Consider the following 24,231-nt stretch of genomic DNA (forward strand, 5'->3'; position numbering starts at 1 on the left):
TGGCGAATTGCTCCCAAATTTTTCCCAAAGCACGAAGTTGAGAAAATAAATAAAAAAGGTTTGGTAGTTTATTCACCTCCAAGATTGCTGCTTCCAGTTCTTAATACAATTTTGAATATTTTTCTATAGAGTAAAGGTCGAAGTTACGACCTAGTTATTAGTTGGAGCTCTCTCACTGTGAAACTTTCATTGGTGTTCCCAGAACATTAAAATGCTGGGATATATTCTCTTCTTACGAAAACTTTTTATGTCAAGTGTGTATCTGTTTCATGTGAAGTTTCTGGCCCAATGTGGGATAGGGATTATTGTGAAAAATCAACAAAAAAAAAAAAAAAAAAAAAAAAAAGGGGGGGGAGTAAACCGACATCGATAAATGACTTCTGCCCTAGACTTCGTCAGACTTAAAAAGTTAGTCTATTTTATGGTTCATCGGTTTTGACTGACTATGTGGTTGATCAGACAGTGGCCCATTGAAACACGGAAAAAGAACACAGCATGGAGGGAGTTCGGACGATAATATTTTTTTCTCTTCCGTTTACTGAAGTATGATGGTTATGACATCCTGCATCTTCGCATCATTATTATTGCTACGCTTTTAGTGTTTTACTGTTACTGTGGTTTGATCATCAGTAGAAGCTATCAGGAAACAAAAGTATAGTTATGGATACTATGGCATGTACGTGAAAAGTAATCTTGTTGCTTGTTGCGAGCGTATGCAATTAGCGGGTTGGAAAGGAAGGAGGGATGGAAAACAAACAATCGATAACAAAGTGAATTTATTAAAAATCTGATACGCAACGTATTTAAATTTTAAGAATGTTACAAAAGAAAAACAACAGCATCGTTCTCAACGAACGCAATAAGTAGCAAATTTACAAAGGACTATGAAAACAGGTAATTCGCGGGTAAATTAACGGTCATTGTTTTTGCAAAATTTATACAAGTTACACAAATAATTCTGTTTGACCAACCATTAACAAATTTTTCTCATATTCCGAAGATCTTTTGTTTTATTTACAACATGCAGTGAAATACTAAAAGCGTCATAGTTTGAACCAAATGACTGATTGTTCACAAAAAAGCCTGTTTTTGTACACGCTCAAGACCCCTCTCAAATTACGGGGCACGTATTCTTAGTTTGCTATGTGGGCGCAGGATTCTCTGAGAAAACTGCGGACGTGAAGTGCTGGCCGCGACCACCACGACCACTGCCACTGCCACTGCCACCAAAGCGTCACCAGCCACGCCTCGACACATCAGTCGCTCTCTTTAGCGTCAGTCATCAAACTGTATACTATACGTTTTGTTTATCGATAAAGTTTCTTGCTTTCGTGGTCTCTTTCACAAAAATCAGATTTGGTTATCTGTTTGGCGATACCAAATGTGTCTGATAACTAAATTCAAATACTTAAACAAATCATAATCTGAACTTCAACTTTGGTAGATCATACACGACTGTACATTGTGACTCTTTACCAACCCTCCTGTTAAGAGGAATTAAGTGATTTGGATTTTACTTCCAAGGAAGTGACTATCATCTTCACTGCTGTTACACGCCAGTATTCTGTCATAAGATTCACCGTACACAAATAATTACGGTTCTTCAGTTGAACCTAACATAAATTATAATAATCAGAACACTGCACATTTACTGTATGAATGAGTGTTGACCGAGAAGATGCGGTCCATCAGGTGAGTTTGTGTTCCTTCCGTTGGAGAGCACATTCAGATTCCTTCTGCTGTTGTCTTTGATCACAGATATGAACTGAACCTACACTACATTCAGTCTCACATGCACAAAATTACTAACATACACTCTTAACATACTCACGTCCATTATATTCGGAAGTGCTTGCACTAATATGTACAAAAAATAAGTTACTTGGCGATTTCGCTAGTGATTTTGCAAGAGAACTGTCTGGTCAGGTATACAAAACATTGGAAAGTTCATGGTAAATCGCTCCCAGAAACCAGTTTCGGAGACATTTTTCGATGACTCCTCTCCTATATCTGATTCCTTCACTGGAGCAGCTTCTTTCGCTCGCGATCTTACCCCATCAATCTGCAACAGAAACAACAAATATTTAATTCTAATTTACTTTAAGACAAACATAACTTGGGTATATTTCGTACAGTTCACACAAATTTTTATTAATGGAATTCGCACAGGTTCCTGTGCTATTAAATCTATTAAATTTCTTGAACATATTGCCTAGCTTTAATTACCGAAAATCTTCAGTTTGAGTGAGATCAGTGTGAAGGAAAGTATGGACATTGGGGTTAAACACTCTGGCTACAACGAGGTGTTTGTTGAGCACTGGCATGTACTGGAGGAGGAGGCAGGGTGGCAGAAAATTGCCCATACCCTTCTCTAAGGCACCCTAGTGATAGTCCTTAATTGATTTGGGAAACTATGCAGCAGCTAAATTTGTATACCTGGACGGGGACTGAACCCTGCCTTTGTCAATAAGAGTATCATTTCAGTTTGCACTGTTACGGCATTTACTTCGTGAGTGGAAACATTGTAATGTTTAGGACGAAACTGGCCAGCTCCAAATGACCATGTGAGCAGCATGGAATTGTCAGCATTGCACGAAAAGCTTCTGAAGTAAAATTAAAGCTTAACATCTCTTAGACCTCTTCAAAACAGGACAACTAGCTTAGATGGGCAATGTTTAAGGAGGATACGGTCCCGGTTGCTTAAGAAAATATCCTGACATTCGTCTGAACTAATTCACGAAAACTTCGACGAAGATGAGGACAGTGGGCAATGGTGAAAGTTGCTTCCAACGGAGTAATTTGTGGAACTGTGACTAAGAATAAACCCCGAAAACCTGGACCATGCCGTAAAACCTTGAGGGCTACATTCCGCAACCAACAGTGCCCTTCGGTGATTATCACTTCATGTAATTCAAGTAGAAGAAACACTTCGACGAGCGGTAATAGATTGGTAGTTAGGTTGGTGGAGGGATGGATTGGTACGTAGGTGAGTGAGTAGGTTGGCTTGGTCGGATAAACGCGAGGAAAATAATACACAGTGACAGTTTTTGAAGAGACCACTGAAATATCTAATAATACTAGTAGTGACCTACTACCATCTAACGGCATAAAGATTTGCGGTACTAAGGTTTAATTAAGCTTGTTTATTTCAGTTCACCTTGTGACGGTCCCAGTCACGTCAGTTTTTTTTATTTTCTTACGACTTATTGATTTCCTGAGACTAAAATTTCATTTAGTTATTTTGTAAAATACAGCTTGTAGGGCTGTGTGTTGGACGGTGGTGCAGACGCTCCCACCGTGTCTAAGCTGAGTCCAGCTGAGGTGTGTGGCAGTTGTGTACCGTGTCAACTTTAGCTCGCAAGTAGATTCACCAAAATTATTCTCCCGAACTGATGTGTTATTAGATATTAACGAAAAGTGTCACTGGGCAAGAAAGGAGCACGGGTGGAGGGGAATCAACGCATAAACAGCAGTTTAATAATAAATGTGAGACATTTTATATGCCTACGATAAAACAAATCAATAAACTGAAGTCCGAATGCCACCGAAGAGGTACAATATTCTATCATTACTTTTTCTGTTCCCTGCAAGAAGACAGCCGTACAAGAAGTACGCTATAGGTCTTAACTCTGTGACAATAAGTAGCTCAAAGAACTCAATTTTATTCATAGTAGTTGAGTGGTTTCTCCAGACAACCAAGTGTGTGAAAGTTGTTTACACACATCGCATATTATGAATCATAGGGAAAGGCCTATCACATTCAGTTAACAATGTAGACTGTCATCTTTACTTCATCTATAATGCACCTCTCATTATCCGAATAATGAAGTAGCCGTCATCAGAAAATTTCTTTATAGTGGGTTGCGTTGCCGATCATTCCTAAGTGCTGTCCGCGGATAGGAAGGGAGAAGTCTCCGTTGAAGTATCATGAAACCTCGAATTAAAGGCTTAAATACTCCCTGTGTGAATTTTAGTTATGGTAATCGAGGTTGACTTTTTTTTTTTAGTGTATCATGTAACCACTATACAGGATATAAGCGTCTGTAAGTGCAGATATGTTTATGTGGTACGCTGATATGTACACACAGTATGTTTGTTGGTTGTTTTTCCTCTGCATCGTACAGTCTTCCCACGAAGATGTCAAACTGATGTTTTCTGCACGGCCGTGACTGCACTACTAAGTGGACTACGTCTGTCAGTATACACGAACCGTTTTGCGTCCACACTTTAACACCTGACCTTCTGGCCAGGGAAAATGAGCGTTAATGGTTTGCTCTTGTCATATGTACTTGGAGGTACTAATCAATATAAAACATACAACTTCTAATAGCTGTAATTGTTCATCTGCAAATGATGTATACTGTTAAGCCAAAACATTACGACCACTAGCCACCTCTACGTTGGATGCTACCTGGTGGTGTTGCGGGCACATGACGCGGTGAGAAAAGTATGTAAGCGCAGCAGACACGGACGGGGGATCACAGATATGGGCTGCAAACGGGGAAAGCCATTGATGTAAGAGACTTTGACGAAGGGCAGATTATTATTACGCAGAGCCTGTGAACGAGTATGTCGCAAACGAAGCTTGTTATATATTCACGTGCTACTGCCGTGATAATCCACGGAAAGAGGTAGGAGGATAGTGAAACCACCACTAGGCTCTTCACAAAAAGTGGGGTTCAGAGGCTTGCCTGCTCTGTAAAGTAGGATAGATGGTGATTTGTAGCCCCTGTAGCATCTCTGCCGAAGGAGCACAAATGAAGCTGCTGGACGCACATGTGTTTTCGGAGCGCACCGTTGATCGTACATTGTTGAACATGCAGCTTCGCAGCAAACCACCTCAACGTGTTCACATGTTGACCCAACGACAGCGTCAAGATTTCAGTGGGCACGGGACCATCGGCAATCTATCGTCCATCAATGGAAACGTGGCGGCTCTTCGGGTGTGTCACATTTTTGCTACATTAGGTCGCTGGTCGTCTCTACAGACGCCGTCATCAAGGTAAAAGGCGGCTCGAAACGTGCAGCGCACCACGGGCGCAGACTGGTGGGAGCAGTGTTATACTATGGGAGACATTCTCCTGCACTTACATGGGCCTGTGGTAGTAATGTAAGAGACGCTGACAGCTGCGAACTACTTGCAGCCCTTCATGCTTTATATTTTCCCCGGCAAAGATGTGATGTTTCAGCAGTATAATTGTCCGTGTCTCTGAGCCAGAACCGTGTTGCAGGGGTTTGAGGAGCATTATAGTGAACCCACGATGTCTTGGTGCCCAAATTCGCCTGACGTAAATCCTATGGAACCCATCTGGGTCGCTATGGGGGCGCCATCGCCGCGCACGCAAATCAGCGCCCCGTTATTGAAGCGAATTTCATGACTTGCGTAGACATCTCATGGCACATACTTGCACAAATTTTCCAACAAACTGTCGGATCCCTGATACGCAGAATCAGTGTGTTGTTTCGTTCCAAAGACTGACAAAAGCTATTAAGCAGGTGGTCAATGTTTCGGTTCATCAGTGTAATGTTATTCAGGACACCGTCCTCAGTCACCAATAGAAATATATATTACACCCTGTGTAACTTCAGTGTAACATAGTATCTGAAATTTCCCAGAAATGTCACTGGTATCAGATTTAGTGGGATCCGAAGAACTTACTGCCTTGTTAGCCACGCTACACTGCGATCTTGTTTCATCAGTTTTCATTTCTTTGAATGCGCATTCGAAAAAGAGGGCTTCAGGATACTTACATTTGACTCTGAGTGTTGGAGATATCCGTTCATTGAACTATGCACTGTTCCATTTGCCGCATCCTTCTTTTCAACCTCTTTCAGGTGCCCATTCTCTGTAACTGCTTCAGTTTTGTTGCTTGTCACTGCAGTGGCATCGTCATCCTGTGAACAGAGCGTGTAAATCGGTTTGGCTTTCAGCAGCAAGCCAGCATACAGATACGCAATAAAAGCAATCTGAGAAACTCGGCAGTAGTTTTCTGAAAGCAAAATACAGTTGTGCGGATATTCTAATAAGATGAGAAACCAGGTAATGTGAAAGTTGTTCTCGACGAAATACTTAGATAAAATTCTCTCTTTTTGCAGTGGTATGTTTTAATGGTATCTTTATGTGACCGCACTGTAAAGTAAGTCGGTAGACTGTTACACACAGAATACCAGCAAAGAAGCAGTTATGTTTCACAGTTTTTGTATATAACTAAGTAAGCCGCCGAAAGCTTGATCTATTGAAAACTAACGCGGCAAGGAAACCGAAAGAATTTTATCCAGTTTCAGGACATGTATGAGATTATTTTCTCCATGAATGCGCAATTCGTAAGCAGTTCACTTCTGCGATGCCAAAGGCTTCATTAGCTGAAGTGAATTCTGCTCGCTGTCAACTGCCGCTTTTGTTTTGCTAACGAATATTTTAAGATTTGTTACAAACCTTCTTCCTTTTCCTATCGTTTCTGTAGGCTTGTTTGTAGAAATCAGAGAAGAGGAAGTAGAACATGAGAGCGTGCATGCCGATCCACCAGACGAAGCCCTTCGGATAGTCGCATTCGATGAACAGCAGCTGGAAAGCGTGGACCATCATCAGCACGAACTGCACCTGTGAAATGGATAAACCAAATTACAGCTCTACGATGAGAAAGTCTCAGTGCTCCTACATTCCTCTTCACCATTCTATGTAACAGTTTTATCTCATTTAAAAATTTAAAATCTAGTACTTACGCGCAGTGCTTTTAGAAATACGTTCTAAATTGTGTGATCGAACTAGCTGGAGATATATGTTTTGTATTTCAAGGCTTATGTATTGGTAAGTACTGGGTGATCAAAAAGTCAGTATAAATTTGAAAACTGAATAAATCACGGAATAATGTAGATAGAGAGGTACAAATTGACACACATGCTTGGACTGACATGGGGTTTTATTAGAACCAAAACAATACAAACGTTCAAAAAATGTCCGACAGATGGCGCTTCATCTGATCATAATAGCAATAATTAGCATAACAAAGTAAGACAAAGCAAAGATGATCTTTACAGGAAATGCTCAGTATGTCCACCATCATTCCTCAAAAATAGCTGTAGTCGAGGAACAATGTTGTGAACAGCACTGTAAAGCATGTCCAGAGTTATGATGAGGCATTGGCGTCGGATGTTGTCTTTCAGCATCCCTAGAGATGTTGGTCGATCACGATACACTTGTGATTTCAGGTAACCCCAAAGCCAATAACCGCACGGAGTGAGGTCTGGGGACCTGGGAGGTCAAGCAATACGAAAGAGGCGGCTGAGCACACGATCATCACCAAACGACGCGCGCCAGAGATCTTTCACGCGTCTAGCAATATGGAGTGGTTTTTTTGGTTATAATAAAACCCCATGTCATTCCAAGCATGTGTGTCAATTTTTACCTCTCTATCTATATTATTCCATGGTTTATTAAGTTTTCAAATTTATACTGGCGTTTTGATTACCCGGTATAAGAAAGAAATCTAAGACGCTCACATATTTCTGACGTCAGGTAGCCTCCATCGCCGCTTCTAAACTACAAATGACTGGTTTAGTTAAATCAGTGTAGCACATGAACATACCATCTCCCGTACAAAATAAATGAAGTAGAGACGCCAGTAGCACCAGATTTCATGGAAGAGATGTTCATGGAGATTAATGGACAATTTGGACATCATCAGTGTTCTGCAAATTACACGGTCCAGTCCCATTAGTCAATAGCTCGTGGTCTAGTAGCTAGTGTTGCTACCTCTGAATCACTGAGTCCCGGGATTGAGTTCTGGCCGGTTTGGGGATTTCTCTCTGCCCAGGGACTGGGTGTTTGTGTCGTCCTCATCATTCCATCATAATTCGTGGAAGTGGCTAGATTGGACTGTGCACAGATTTGGAATTTGTACGGGCGCTGATGACCGCGCAGTTGAGCGCCCCCACAAATCAAACCTCAAATATCAAACATCGAGTCACTTCAGTGTGACTACCGCGAATGTTCGACGTCCAAGTGCAGTAACTACTCACAGACTGCAGGTGACAGTACTAGCAGTGGAAGGTATGTGAAACGTGCCCTGGAGACACGGAAAACAGTGCATTTGTCGTCGTAATGCGGAAACAGCGATTTATCTGACGTCGAAAAGGGCATGATCATTTGCTTTCGGACCCAGAGTGGAAGCATTTCCGAAACGGCTAAGTTTGTAAACTGTTCGCGTGCCGCCTTGGCTAAAGCATACCGTACATGGCAAAATGGCGATATCCAAACCTGTGCCGAGGCAACTGTGGTGCACCATGGGCCATGAACCATAGCTGTTGAGATTTGTACGGGTGAACAGACTTGCAACTGTCGGGCAGCTGCTCCCCCCCCCCCCCCCTCCCCCAGATGAACCAATGGGCTACCAACCAGCCCGGAATTCAGCTAGTGGGACGTGGGAAACCGCCTAAAAATCACATTCAGGCTGGCCGACATACCGACCTCTCGTCGTAATTCGATATGCATCCGGCATACCTCTTCGTTCCGGGAGCGGTCGCGTTAACACTCGCAGCTACCTGCGCAGGTTACAAATTAGACCTGTGACTTCACACATGATAGCAATTTAGTTTTGTTGTTTATGTATACATTGCAGCATAGATTACATGTTCCAGCAGAATACTGAAAACTTTGAGGCGGTGACTGTACCCCCACAATTCTGTTACTCCTTACGACAGACATTGAGCTGATAATTTGATCTCAAGTGCTACGAATGTCACCGTCTGAGCCATAAAGAAGGCAGATTCAGTAAAATCATCTCTTGCATAGAGAAAAGGAAGCTATACTGTGTGTCTTCAGCTGGTATTTCTCTTCATTTCGTTGTACTATCGCACACTCCAGGATTCTCGACATGTGACACTTTGCAGGTGCGACTGGCGACACTGTTTTGCTTGCAGTTTCTGCCTGACATGGGCAAGAACAATAGCCAGCCGTAAGAAGTAGTGTACATTACGAAACGTTTAGACAAAGTTTGCGTGTGCTGCTGACGAGCTGCAGAACCAGCATTCTTCCAGACACGTGCAGCAGGGCTCAACTTGCTGTCGAGCTTCGTGACTGCAAACTAAACTTGCAGCTTACCGAGCACGCCCGCGGAGAGGCCACACGTGGTGTCAGACTAAGTCCTCACGGTGATATCAATGAATGTATTCCTAAATTTACGAAATATACTGACGCACAAGAGTGAAAAAGCATACTGAGGTTCAAAAAGCCTTCGGAACGGAATCTCAGATTTCTTCGGATATACTTTCTAACGTTCCTACCGTTTTTTCAGAAACTTATTAGGATAATGGTCCCTCAAAACACACATTTATACAATCTACACATGACTGTTCGGAATGTGGTGGCTTGCACTTTTTCACGTAACAGGTCACTTACCGTGTTAGGAACTGGTACCCCGTGACCACTACGTTTACAGAATCAAGAGAGATGCTAAAGTCAGTTTGTGACCTTGGCACGGTCCATTCCATAGCTAACCTCAAAATGGGTGTGATTAATAAGGAAAACGTTTTGTAATTGGTAACGGTAGCCGCCATATGTTATGAAGTTTCATTTCCTTCCTCCACCACTTTGATGTATCAGTACAGAGCATTCTCTTCAGTAGTAAAATGATTGCACAACTTGTGCCAAAAGTTTTATATTATATATGAGAGTGTTTCCATTTATGGGCACTGTTCTCAGTGGAATTCATTAAGTTAAGTTTTTCCCAGTTAGCGAATCCGCCACATATCGCACAATTCTTTGAATGTTTTTCAGTCAGTAATTATGAAGCTTTGCGAAGATCAGAGAAGGACTGACTTGTAAGCCAGAGATAAACCACACCATTTTAGAAGCCTCCCAGTGAACCGAGACCTGGCGTTTCTGTACTCTGTTACAAGAGCCACAGCGTCGCTCGATCGTATTCTATTCGGCGTAAGCTGTCACGCCACGATATTTGATCGATGTCTCTGGCGAAAGTGATTTATAGCTGATAGCATACTTAAAACCATGTAAGTTCTTTTCTTCTACGTGTTGGCACTAGCTTCAAAACACGTACTCCCCGTATGTGTAATGAGCAGATAGTAGTTTTTTGCCATTTTCGTTTTCCGGCTTCACTGCTAGTTATGAGTTAACACTTATTTGTGATGGCTAGATTTTACTATCGCCGTCTCTACGTCTGGGGATGGAAGTATTCAATGCTGTTTTCTACTTTTTTTAAACCTTCGTCCTGTGTGCGTTAAACTTTTTTTAAGAATCTTAAGCATGGCGGCAACTGTGCATATGTAATATATGGAATAAAAAAAGTTGCGGAAGGTAGTAGTCAAAAGCTCTTGACCTAGGTTTCAACCCATTTTATGAAGGTCAGACGAAGAAGGTAATTAAAACGAGGAACAATGAATATTTACTGGGAAAGTGTGGTATTAATATTCATGGCTCCACATACGCTAAACATCTCTCTCAAATCGGACATTCCCCTAGTAATTTGGAAGATAAAGCTATTTTGTGAATAGAGTAGGAAGTATATAGGTTGGATTTATTGGAAGAACTTCAAATTTTTAAACACAGTTTCAACAACAAGGATTCAATTTTTAACGACTAACTGCAATTTAAACAAAAATATCTTCGATGGTTGTCGTACTGGGCTTGAATTAACATAATTATTACATCGTGCTACTCAGTTTTATGAAGGTCAAGCTCTTCATAATCGTTGCCAATAAAATGTTGAACATGTCTGTGTAATGACGTCACTTCTAATGTAATTTTCACAAGCTTAGTTGCATTTTAACAATTTTTGCTTCTGTCACTCACTGTCTTGAGAGACTGTTATAAAAATGTTTCGGTTTTAGCATGTGGTACAGTTAAATCAGATGTTTGCTGCGGATATAGACCACAGGGTGTATCAGCGCCATCTTGGCGCAGTTTTCTCAGTTTCTGTTCACACATGAATGTTGCCTCGATAGTTGCATGTTTAGCCGTTACTGGTCACACACGTGACATCTATGTATTATTTTATGCAGGACAAAGCCAGATGGCTGTTTTCACGATTGTCAATTTTAATTATGACAGCATGTAACACTACAGTTGTGGCTTATTTTAATAATTAATAACTTTTGGCTTTTTCAAATGTTAGGCACTTGGCCTGTCGGCCACCCTGCTGTGTTTGCATTTGGCCATTCTGCTTGCATTTATGGTAACAAGTGGACGTAATTTTATTGTCTATTGTAATAACCTCCACTATGCGTAGGTAGTGTTTTATAACATCCTAATGTTTTGAACGTTGGATTTATCTGTGTATACTTATTTCGAATGAAGAATTCTGAAGAACGACCATTTATATGGGTTGAAACCTAACTAAAGAGCTTTTGAATTATCTTCCGCAACTGGCAGCTGTTTTTATTCCATATATAACTTTTTGTTAGTTATTGGTATTTGGTGTGTTAAACAATTGCGTACTGATTATTTGTGACCGTGAATGCCAATGAAAGCAGCATTCGCCTGAAAGGATGAGAGACTGCGTAAATTTCACGCTTAGTCTCATCACCCCGACAGTCGCATAGTTAGGATCCAGTTCCGGCTCGCCATCTTGTTTTCACTACTTGGCGCACTACGGAGCCGCCCGAAGAACGCAACAACTATGAAATCAAATTTGCCGCGCTTAATGAAATTCCGAGTACTCGTTACTCGTTCTATCTGCTGTGGATAATTTAAAAACGAGCCATAATATTGCTTTTTTAAATATTAATTCGTCCTTGGTACGGTCGTACAAGCCACGATTCTCAGAAATTTACATCATCTCTCTGCATCAATCGTGGAATCCGAGCTGAGCATTAAAGTGTGAAATGTTAATTCAAAGAAATGGCATGCGTTAACAGAAGGACGTTGGTGGAAGATAGGTGACACGTGAAAGACTCGTCATTGGATATATTTAGAGGAGGAAATTTCTATAGCGCAGCCTTTATTAATTTCTTGAGAAGCACTCGTAAAGAACGCACCAGAACATCCATCTGTTGTTACCACACATTGACATCTGACCGCATAATGCGCGAAAAAGAATTATCTTTTCAGCTGAAAGGCGTAGTTTGGTTAAGATTTTTTTTTTTTTTTAAAAAAGGGGGCGTCACCGTACCCTCGGGAGAAATCAGCTTAGGATACGTGATTCGTAAGTGCCAAAATACAATTTCAGTTGCATGCCTTCTGATTTCGTACGGGAAAGTGTCAAGCGGTGAACACAAAATTGTCTTTACTTTCGAATGAACTACAGAATTTCAGATGGATCTTTCGTGATATCTTATTGCCAGTGAAATGAATAATTACATATTGTTATACCATCGTCATGGAAGAATTTGACATCAAATGGCTCTGAGCACTATGGGACTTAACATCTGTGGTCATCAGTCCCCTAGAACTTAGAACTTCTTAAACCTAACTAACGTAAGGACATCACACATCCATGCCCGAGGCAGGATTCGAACCTGCGAGCGTAGCGGTCGCGCGATTCCAAACTGAAGGGTCTAGAACCGCTCGGCCACTCCTGCGAATTTGACATCCAAGGCTGTAGATTTATATAGTTTTGTCCTACGTTACTCCCGCCACCAGTGGAAATGTAACTTCAGTAAACCAGTCGTTTCCAACTACTGATGATCCAACCGATCAGGGATTATTCTACTACTTCTAATTTCTGCGAAATTGGATAAAAGAAGGGGCTGTATCAGTGCAAGTTAATTTCCAGACTGATTGATTTTTCTTAAACTGGTTTCTTAATCTCTTCTACAATTTGAGTGCAATCCCTTTCTGGTTAACTGGCTATATTAACATCGTTCGTAGTCCACACTTAGACTAGATGCAGAGCAACAGTCGAGAGAAAAGGGCGGGGGCGGTGTAGCGTGTGTAGCGCTCGATAGATGGAAACAAGTTTACTCGTCGTCTTTAGTCGTATCGTCGCTCACTGTGCTTGCATTGTCACGCAAAGCCGTGACGAAATTACTCAAGTCCTGATAAATATATGATGGCAATGGGAAACACTATAGCTCCGGCATGGCTACACAGTAAGTATCGGTTCCTTGAGGGTTAGTCGTACAAAACACTTGCTGCATTTTGTATAGCAGCGAAATATTTTCGGAAACTGGTGGCTCTGATATCTGGATTTCCAGTGATTACAAGGGACAGCGGAGTATGAGACAGAGAGGTCAACGGTAGGCTAAGTACTAACCACTTTATTTTATCAGGATGCTCGACTACACAAGACAATGGGTACATTATGGGATACTGATTCTACGTGGTCTCTCACATACAATACATACATAGATACGTACCTACCTACATGAGATAGATAATAATTAGATAATTATATATATATATATATATATATCTCAGGAAACTATGAATTACTACACACTGTACTAATACAAGAAAGTTCGTTGACCACAGGGGGTTATAAACGACGAAAATGAAAGTCTATTAACTCTGATAAAAAAGGATTGCTTCTTAAAAATCTCAACATACGGAAATACTACTAATCATATAGGCTTTCATTTTGTTCAGCAAAGTTCCTGTTTCGCAGTCAGACGATTACTGAGGCTTCAAACGGCTATCAGAACCAACCGGTAAGATTTATACACTCCTGGAAATTGAAATAAGAACACCGTGAATTCATTGTCCCAGGAAGGGGAAACTTTATTGACACATTCCTGGGGTCAGATACATCACATGATCACACTGACAGAACCACAGGCACATAGACACAGGCAACAGAGCATGCACAATGTCGGCACTAGTACAGTGTATATCCACCTTTCGCAGCAATGCAGGCTGCTATTCTCCCATGGAGACGATCGTAGAGATGCTGGATGTAGTCCTGTGGAACGGCTTGCCATGCCATTTCCACCTGGCGCCTCAGTTGGACCAGCGTTCGTGCTGGACGTGCAGACCGCGTGAGACGACGCTTCATCCAGTCCCAAACATGCTCAATGGGGGACAGATCCGGAGATCTTGCTGGCCAGGGTAGTTGACTTACACCTTCTAGAGCACGATGGGTGGCACGGGATACATGCGGACGTGCATTGTCCTGTTGGAACAGCAAGTTCCCTTGACGGTCTAGGAATGGTAGAACGATGGGTTCGATGACGGTTTGGATGTACCGTGCACTATTCAGTGTCCCCTCGACGATCACCAGTGGTGTACGGCCAGTGTAGGAGATCGCTCCCCACACCATGATGCCGGGTGTTGGCCCTGTGTGCCTCGGTCGTATGCAGTCCTGATTGTGGCGCTCACCTGCACGGCGCCAAACACGCATACGACCATCATTGGCACCAAGGCAGAAGCGACTCTCATCGCTGAAGACGACACGTCTCCATTCGTCCCTCCATTCACGCCTGTTGCGACACCACTGGAGGCGGGCTGCACGATGTTGGGGCGTGAGCGGAAGACGGCCTAACGGTGTGCGGGACCGTAGCCAAGCTTCATGGAGACGGTTGCGAATGGTCCTCGCCGATACCCCAGGAGCAACAGTGTCCCTAATTTGCTGGGAAGTGGCGGTGCGGTCCCCTACGGCACTGCGTAGGATCCTACGGTCTTGGCGTGCATCCGTGCGTCGCTGCGGTCCGGTCCCAGGTCGACGGGCACGTGCACCTTCCGCCGACCACTGGCGACAACATCGATGTACTGTGGAGACCTCACGCCCCACGTGTTGAGCAATTCGGCGGTACGTCCACCCGGCCTCCCGCATGCCCACTATACGCCCTCGCTCAAAGTCCGTCAACTGCACATACGGTTCACTTCCACGCTGTCGCGGCGTGCTACCAGTGTTAAAGGCTGCGATGGAGCTCCGTATGCCACGGCAAACTGGCTGACACTGACGGCGGCGGTGCACAAATGCTGCGCAGCTAGCGCCATTCGACGGCCAACACCGCGGTTCCTGGTGTGTCCGCTGTGCCGTGCGTGTGATCATTGCTTGTATAGCCCTCTCGCAGTGTCCGGAGCAAGTATGGTGGGTCTGACACACCGGTGTCAATGTGTTCTTTTTTCCATTTCCAGGAGTGTATAAATGTTACCGCAAGTATAGAAGTTCGTTTCATTTAGTAAATTCGTCCCATGCAAATAGGAATGTTTCTTAAGAGCAAACTAGAAATTCGCTTACGTGTCGTGGTCGGTACCACATGAAGGCCAAGTTCTACGAGGAAGACAAGAAATTTCATTGATGTTACTCCGGCAAAAGCAGCACTCCGCACACTAGCATGTATTAATTGCCAGGCATGAAGCTGAAACGTTGAACTTAATTGAAATGGGCTAGGAGAGAGCACGTGGCCTAATCAAGACTACGAAGTTCACTGTTTATATGTAAATTTTATTGGAGTAAAAAAGATCTTCACCAAAAACATTAACGCCTGTCGAACCGATGTACACTGTGATCAAAAGTATCCGGACACACCTAAAATCATACGTTGTTCATATAAGGTGCATTGTGCTGCCACGTACTCCATATCAGCGAGCTCAGTAGTCATTAGACATCGTGAGAGAACAGAATGGAGCGCTCCGCGGAACTCACGGACTTCGAAAGTGGTCTGGTGATTGGGTGTCAGTTGTGTCATACGTCTGTACGCGTGACTGCTACACTCCTAAACATAGATAGATCCACTGTTTCCGATGTGATAGTGAAGTGGAAACGTGAAGGGACACACACAGCGGCAAAGCGTACAGGCTGACCTCGTCTGTTGACTGAAGAGACCGCTGACAGTTGAAGAGGGTCGTAATGTGTGATAGGCAGACATCTATCCAAACCATCACACAGGAATTCCAAATTGCATTAGGATCCACTGCAAGTATTCTGTCAGTTACGCGGGAAGTGAGAAACACCGGTAAATGCCAAACGACGCCTCTCTTGGTGTAAGGAGCGTAAACATTGGACGATTGAACAGTGGAAAAACGTTGTGTGGAGTGGCGAATCACGGTACACAATATGGCGATCCGATGGCAGGGTGTGGGTTTGGCGAATGCCCGGTGAACGTCATCTGCCAGCGTGTGTAGTGCCAACAGTAAATTTCGGAGGTGGTGGTGGTGGTGGTGGTGTTTTCGTTATGATGTGGTCGTGTTTTTCGCGGAGGGACTTGCACCCCTTGCTGTTTCGCGTGGTACTATCACAGCACAGGCCTACATTGATGATTTAAGCACCTCCTCGCTTCCCACTGTTTAAGAGCAATTCGGGGATGGCGATTGCATCTTTCAACGCGGTCGACCATCTGTTCATAATGCACGGCCTGTGACGGAGTGGTTACACGACAATAACATCCCTGTAATGGACTGGCCTGCACAGAGTCCTGACCTGAATCCTGTCTAACACCTTTGCGATGTTTTGGAACGCCGACTTCGTGCCAGGCCTCACCGACCTAGATCGATATCTCTCCTTTGGAGAACTCCGTGAAGAATGGGCTGGCATTCCCCAAGAAACCTTCCAGCAACTGCCTGAACGGTATGCCTGCGAGAGTGGAAGCTGTCATCAAGGCTACGCGTGGGCCAACACCATACTGAATTACAGCATTACCGATAGTGAGCGCCAGGAACTTTTAAGTCTTTTTCATGCAGGTCTCCTGATACTTTTGATCACATAGTGTAAGTGCTTTGGTTCCCTCACCGCAATCTGTATTTTGAACTACACGAAGCAACCTGAACTTACAACGGATCATGTTCTGAAGAACAGAGAGATTCACGAGTCGATGGCTGCAACGAGATTGTCTTTAAAAACCAGCCAATAGACAACCGTTGGAATCTTTTTTTTCATTTTTGTATGGTGGGAAGGACATATGTAGACCTGGCCAATAAGTAAAATGAACAGCAAAAGCTTTGAGTCCACAACACTCGATGTTACTGGATATCTATGAAAATTACCCAGTGAGGTTGGTACTACTATACTATTACGTAACGAAACTTCTGTGACCTCGAACGGCGAATGTGAAATCGTTCACCCTCTCATCCATAAACGACGGAAATTCTTCGAGGCACAGCTGGGAAAAGGAGAGGTTTCTAATTTTAAAATAAAAAAAAAGACTTCTCCAGCCTATTCTTTTCCCAAGTACTGAAGTATGATTTGAAAGCAGCAACAGCTGCGAGACTTCAAAGAAAAGGTAACTAGGTATGAGACTACAATCATCATTTAAGTGGTCTTAAACAGCCTTCTTTTATGACTATCACATGGGCTTCCGGTATTGGAGAGTTAGTGTCAACCTCAGCTATGCGTCCATTGCATACCGGAGTCTGACAGACTATTCCAACTTATTTATTCAGTAAATGACAAGGGCAGTAATCAAGTGCTATTGCTACTACCCAAATCTTCAAACTAGAGTACATCGAATGGTTCACGTTTCCACTGTAAGGAACCGTCTGCACAGGAATTTGAATCATCTATTAAGAGCCTCATTTAATTCTAGGTTACAGCTGTGAGATTCCCTCGGAAAAAAATGAGTATCTGCCATCATACCGCATTGCTACAATTTAGAAAGGTAAATATATGTGTACACCTTCAAAGCTTGTTCTGACAAGTTTAAATCACTAAATTCCAGTATAAATTTTCACTCCGCTCCGTAGTGTGCTCCGATTTGAAATTTCCGGGAGTTTTATCAGTGTAAGCTGTGCAGAAGAACTGAAGTTTGGCATCTAGGAGACGAGGCACTGGCTGAGGTAAAGCTCTGAGAATGGGACGTGAGCCGTCCCTGGATATTTCAGTCCTATGAACACTCGCCTACGAAAGGCAAATGTCTCAGGTTCAAATCCCGGTATGGCATACTGTTTTAATCTGCCAGAAAATTTCCACAAAAGACCAGTTGTAGACATGAATACAGTTTTCGCTTTCCCCTACTAAACAGAACCTATCTGTTTTCACCAAGATAAGGGGTGGGGGAGGGGAGTGGCATTTGAACGTCGTATTATACAGATTGACATGGTCAAGTTTTGGAGCACGCAATCCGATTCTTCAAAACAAATTTTGTATCGAAATGAAGATACAATTAGATGTCTAAAACGAAGTTTATGCGAAACTTCATTATTTCGTATTGTAGACATGTTTTTTAGGTTTGTAAAACTTAAACGTTCGAGAACGAAATCTCCACTCTTCAGTGAAGTGTGACTCCGCCAGACATCAAAACTAAGTACCCAAGCGGCAGCCTTTCCCTTTTAAGAGCGATGGTCTACAATCTTAACTATACCAACACGACGCCTCGCAGACCAACATCCAGATTTGGACCGCGTTGTAGCACACGAATTAGATCTGCTTAGAAGGACTTCAGAATGTATTTTGAGTATTACTGCCACAAAAGTAGAGAGTGTGGTGAATACTGATTGCATGGGCGTGCGGTTGTAAGAGTGTTTCCTACATGGTGACTTCATACTGCAGCCGCTACTTGCAGGAACAATCAATGGGAGCATGCGGCTCCCGTGCTCTGGAGGATTCGCGTCTGAATCTGTTGATGAGCTCACCCTTTCCGTCAGTTGGCCCGAGTTCCGAGACAACCGGACGAGGCGCTACCGTGCGCCGCATCCTACACACAGCCGCCTGCCTCCGCGTCAGTAGGACTGCGTAGCTACGTCACATTCAGCTGTGGACAACACGTATTGGGGCTATCGACTATCTATTACGAGGCAAACTACATTCCCACTTTGTGTTGATAGACCAAGGCCACCAAGTCTGCTATTATACCGAATTTAATACTGACTACACGGTCTTAGGCAAGAAAGAGGCCCTCATTACATATCATTTTTCTCCGTCTTTCACTTTAACTTATCATCTAACTGGTTGCTTTCGCTTGTATTATCTTATTAGGAAGGCCTGAGTGGTTTCTAGTAGTGATAAGTTATCGGCTCATTTCGGATTGTGCTACCTTTAATTTTCAGAAGCATGAACAACAATAACAAACTAGTAACAAACACGACATAGTAATAGCAATAATAGTAGCAGCAGCCGTTATTCATCCACGGATCACTTTCACTAGTATACTGGACATGGCGTAGTGCTAAGGACGAAAACTGGACATTTCATGAAGATAGTGAGTGTGTGTAGCGCTCGTTTTTCAAGCCTGAATGCTATCTAGTTTACGCGATCACGACTTACCATCTGGAAGGCTGTGAGGTATTTCTTCCACCACAAGTATGGACGCATCTGTGGCCCCATGGCCGCCAGCATGTAGTATGTATACATAACGACGTGTACGAATGTATTCAGTAGACCGAAGAAGGAACTGTGGCCTCCTGAAACAATAACCAGTGGGTTTAATAACGAGTTTACATTGTGCCGGTTACAAACAGTGTCACATTCAGTATTTCATGAGTAGCACGAGACTGACTGCTTCGTTTAAATGATACTCTGATGAAAGAGAGAGAGATAGAGAGAGAGAGAGAGAGAGAGAGAGAGAGAGAGAGAGAGAGAGAGAGAGAGAGAGAAGAGCGCACATTAGCAGAGTTGAGAAATATAGGTAGAGAATTGGTAATGGTCTAATAGAAGGAACAAGTCATTCTCACTTTATGTCATTTAGGGAAACTATGACAATTAGCATGGTCGGGTGGGGATTGTATCTGTTGCCTGCTCGGTCTGAGGAGCATAGCTCGTGCGTGAAACACCCGTGCGTTAATTAGTATCATCATCTGCCTTGAGCAGTCTGACCGCTGCTGGATTGTAGCTCAGCCTACAATTTAATGTAATTTCCCCAAAGTACCCCCATTTCCTTCCGAGATAAGCGTATATAAGTAAACTGTTCACATTTTCGGGTATAATCAAGGTATCTTCTGTGAACTAAAATGAGTAATTGCAAGTGCTAAAACTGCTGCCGTCTTTGAGAAATTTCTAATATAGCACACTGACTTAATACCAAATGGGGCGCGCGGGATTAGCCGAGCGCTCTGGGGTGCTGCAGTCATGGACTCTGCGTCTGATCCCGGCGGAGGTTCGAGTCCTCCCTCGGGCAGGGGTGTGTGTGTTTGTCCTTAGGATAATTTAAGTTAAGTAGTGTGTAAGCTTAGGGACTGATGACCTTAGCAGTTAAGTCCCATAAGATTTCATACACATTTGAACAATACAAAATGATATTGGCGATTATTTTACTTCCTTTTCTCATTTTTTACGCCTTCATGAAGACTGAACTGGAAATTAATAATCTTTACTATACAGCTAGTACTTTCGCGATATGGGAGCTTAAGATAAGACAAAATAGTCCATCAATATTTTGAAATTTTTATTCGCGCAAGACTTTCGGAAGAGAAGTAAGATAAATACTTTCAGATCAGCGAACAGAAACTACTCATTAAGTGCAAGAAAGGCCGATGAACTTTGAAATTATGTTGCCGAAATAGGCTGCGAGACTAACGAAGCCACGTCAATTTATCTTACATCGTCCGAGAGACGTGCCTGTGCTTTTGGTTGTGGTTATGTTTCGTCCTGGGATTTACGTCTGCCTCACCGCAAAGCTATTAAAATTCACGCCGCAGGTACTTTCAGTAATGCAAGAGAAGCGGGTTGTTTCGTAGAAGCATGCTGCCATGTCTATACTGAGGAATATACGAATTAAAAGAAACCGTATATGTGGAACATATTCCATTAATAATAGCGCCTCGAAACTGAGTTTTATACTGTTGAGTTGCTGATACAGAATGGAAAGGTTTCTGGGTATGATTGCCATTCATCCTTATTTTGCCAGACTGGCGCGGTATTTTGATACATCTATAAGTCCTTAGGAGTTTGTATCGTTAAATGTCCGACATTTTCGCACTGTCGCCATCGTGGGAACGAGTCTCAGAAATACTACTTAGAAAATACCTGATTCGATACTTTAATATTCATTGCTAAGTGTCAGAGCAATTATTTTGTACAGAGAACTATCTAAATGTGTTTTCGTAGAACAATTTCCGTTTTGATAGACTGTAGGTGTTAGCGACATGATGGTTTTGATTTTACAGTATGGCGCAGGAAGTACACTCAAGGGTTTAACTCAGTAGCCTCCTAATTACTTATATTTATCCTTTCGTGAAATTACTAGAGTAAACAAGATTTTTCTTTGAAAGCGAGATCGTAGTCTCAAGGATTTAACTAAATACCCCTTCCAATTAATTGCTTATATTTATATTTTCGTGAAATTGTCGGAGTAAACCAGATTCTCTTCTAAGAGGCTACAGCAGGCTTCGGCGCTCGGGTTATTGGCTGCTAAAGAGCTCTTTACCTGCGATGGAGGGACGCGTCTGCCTCGCTTAAATTTAGAAGTAACAATACAAACACTCACGGAAACGATGTTATAAGTCGGTTGTTTTCTGCCAGCATTATGATATTAAGTTCGAGGGAATTGTAGAAGAAAAATAAAGGTTCAACGTCCCGTGAACGTAGTGGTTAAGGACGGATCACGAGTTCAGAGTAATTGAAGGACGGGGAAGGAAATTGGCCGTGCCCTTTCCTCGAATTTACCTGGAGGGATTCAGGGAAATCACGGAAAACCTGAATCAGGATGGCCGGACGGGGATCTGAATCGTAGTCCCCCACCGTACGCGAGTCCAGTGTGCTGCGCCACCTCGCTCGGTATAGTAACTTCGAATAAATGTTAATACGATGGTGTAGAGGGAATATCGTTTACATTTCGTTTGACTGGTGGAGAACATTCGTCCGGTGCTGGTGTTTAATCACCTGGTTAATTTTTAAATAGGGTCATGTGCAACTTATTGCTAGTTTGTTTCGTCGAGCACTTCGGCAAGTATCTGGTGCGATTGTGGATTGATGATAGGATTGTTTCCAGTATTTGAACTTAGCATTACCTCTTGCTGTATGTTTCGTTGGTGCGGCACTAAAATCGAACCAAGGGTCAGATTCCATGTTAAAACGTAATTCAACCAAAACGGTCCAGTCACAATATGACCACCGCCTATGTGTGACGTCAACGTGCAATAACCATTTACAGATGGAAGGTGGCAGCACTAGCAGTGGAGGGTACATTAAGCTCGTCGCAGTGACGCGGAGACAGAAATGCGGAACGGAGCGATTTATCTTACGTCGAAAGGGGCATCGGCACTGGCTTTCGGGCCAAGGGTGGAAGCATTTCCGAAACGACTAAATTTGTTAAGTGTTTGCGTGCCGTCGTAGTTGAAATATACCGTGAAAGACAAAACAGCGTTATCCAAGACCGGCGCTGATGCAACTGTGATGCACCACGAGCCACAGAAGACAGGGGTGAACCAGGGCTGTGAAGATTTGTACGGGCGAGTAGACTTGCAACTGTTGAGAAACTGATCGCCCAGATGAACCCAGGGACTACCAGCAGTGTCTCCTTAACGACCGTTGGATGTGCATGAGCCTCTGCAGCAGGCCCCCGGTTCATGCACCCTAGTAACTGTGTTCATCGGCGACGAAAGCTGAAATTTGCACACCAGTACCGCAACTGGATGTCCACTGGCGACACGTGACTTTCATATGAATCACGTTTTACGCCCCATCGGCGTGTACGTCGTGAAACGTCTGGAAGTACACTACTGGCCATTAAAATTGCTACACCACGAAGCTGACGTGCTACGGACGCGAAATTTAACCGACAGGAAGAAGATGCTGTGATATGCAAATGATTAGCTGTTCAGAGCATTCACACAAGGTCGGCGCCGGTGGCAACACCTACATCGTGCTGACATGAGGATAGTGTCCAGCCGATTTCTCATACACGAACAGCAGTTGACCGGCGTTGCCTGGTGAAACATTGTTGTAATGCCTCGTGTAAGGAGGAGAAATGCGTACCATCACGTTTCCGACTTTGATAAAGGTCGGATTGTAGCCTATCGCGATTGCGGTTTATCCTATGGCGACATTGCCGCTCGCGTTGGTCGAGATCCAATAACTGTTAGCGGAATATAGAATCGGTGGGTTTAGGAGAGTAATACGGAACGCCGTGCTGGATCCCAACGGCCTCGTATCACTAGCAGTCGAGATGACAGGCATCTTATCCGCATGGCTGTGGCGGATCGTGCAGCCACGACTCGATCCGTGAGTCAACAGATGGGGACATTTGCAAGACGACAACCATCTGCACGAACAGTTCGACGATGTTTGAAGCAGCATGGACTATCAGCTCGGAGATCATGGCTGCAGTTAACCTTGACGCTGCATCTCAGACAGGAGCGCTGCGATGGTGTACTCAACAACGAACCTGGGTGCACGAATGGCAAAATGTCATTTTTTCGGATGAATCCAAGTTCTGTTTACAACATCATAATGGTCGCATCCGTGTTTGGCGATATCCCGGTGAACGCACATTGGAAATGTGTATTCGTCATCGCCATACTGGCTTATCACCTAGCGTGATGGTATGGGGTGCTATTTGTTACAAGTCACCTCTTGTTCACATTGACGGCACTTTGAACAGAGGACGTTACATTTTAGATGTGTTACGATCCGTGGCTCAACCCTTCATTCGATCCCTGCGAAACCCTACATTTCAGCAGGATAATCCACGATCGCATGTTGCAGGTCCTGTACGGGCCTTTCTGGATACAGAAAATGTTCGACTGCTGCCCTGGCCAGCACATTATCCAGATCTTTCACCAATTGAAAACGTCTGGTCAATGGTGGCCGAGCAACTGGCTCGTCACAATACGTCAACCACTATTCTTGATGAACTGTGGTATCGTGTTGAAGCTGCATGGGCAGCTGTACCTGTACACGCCATCCAAGCTCTGTGACTCAATACCCAAGCCTATCAAGGCCGTTATAACGGCCAGAGGTGGTTGTTCTGGGTAATGATTTCTCAGGATCTATGCACCCAAACTGTGTGAATATGTAATCACATGTCAGTTCAAATGGTTCAAATGGCTCTGAGCACTATGGGACTTAACATCTGTCGTCATCAGTCCCCTAGAACTTGGAACTAATTAAACCTAACTAACCTAAGGACATCACACACATCTATGCCCGAGGCAGGATTCGAACCTGCGACCGTAGCGGTCACGTGGTTCCAGACTGAAGCGCCTAGAACCGCACGGCCACACCGGCCAGCACATGTCAGTTCTAGTATATTTGTCCAATGAATACCCGTTTATCATCTGCATTTCTTCTTGGTGTAGCAATTTTTATGGCCGGTAGTGTAAAATGTTTCAGGCAAGGAGGGAGCGTTATGGTCTATGGAATATTTTCGGGGCATTCCTTGAATGAATGAATGATCTCGTCATTCTGGAAGGCACAATGGAGCAAACTGGAATGCATCTGTCTTTGGGGACCACGTCCACCGCTA

General features: G+C 43.5%; 1 protein-coding gene across 2 annotated transcripts in view; it reads right to left on the reverse strand.

The window, feature by feature from the left end:
* Positions 1-759: 759 nt before the first annotated feature.
* The window catches only part of LOC126248423 (elongation of very long chain fatty acids protein-like), a 211,004-nt gene continuing 187,532 nt past the window's right edge, over positions 760-24,231 (reverse strand). For both annotated transcript variants that reach the window (XM_049949391.1, XM_049949390.1), the window contains exons 7-10: positions 19,095-19,231; positions 6,437-6,601; positions 5,752-5,895; positions 760-2,062 (exon numbers count right to left, since the gene is read on the reverse strand). In XM_049949391.1, the coding sequence (XP_049805348.1) occupies positions 1,895-2,062; positions 5,752-5,895; positions 6,437-6,601; positions 19,095-19,231 (614 nt within the window). In that variant the 3' untranslated portion in view covers positions 760-1,894. The remainder of the gene's footprint in view (positions 2,063-5,751; positions 5,896-6,436; positions 6,602-19,094; positions 19,232-24,231) is intronic.

This window comes from Schistocerca nitens, chromosome 3 (genome assembly GCF_023898315.1).
Source record: "Schistocerca nitens isolate TAMUIC-IGC-003100 chromosome 3, iqSchNite1.1, whole genome shotgun sequence".
NCBI lineage: Eukaryota > Metazoa > Arthropoda > Insecta > Orthoptera > Acrididae > Schistocerca > Schistocerca nitens.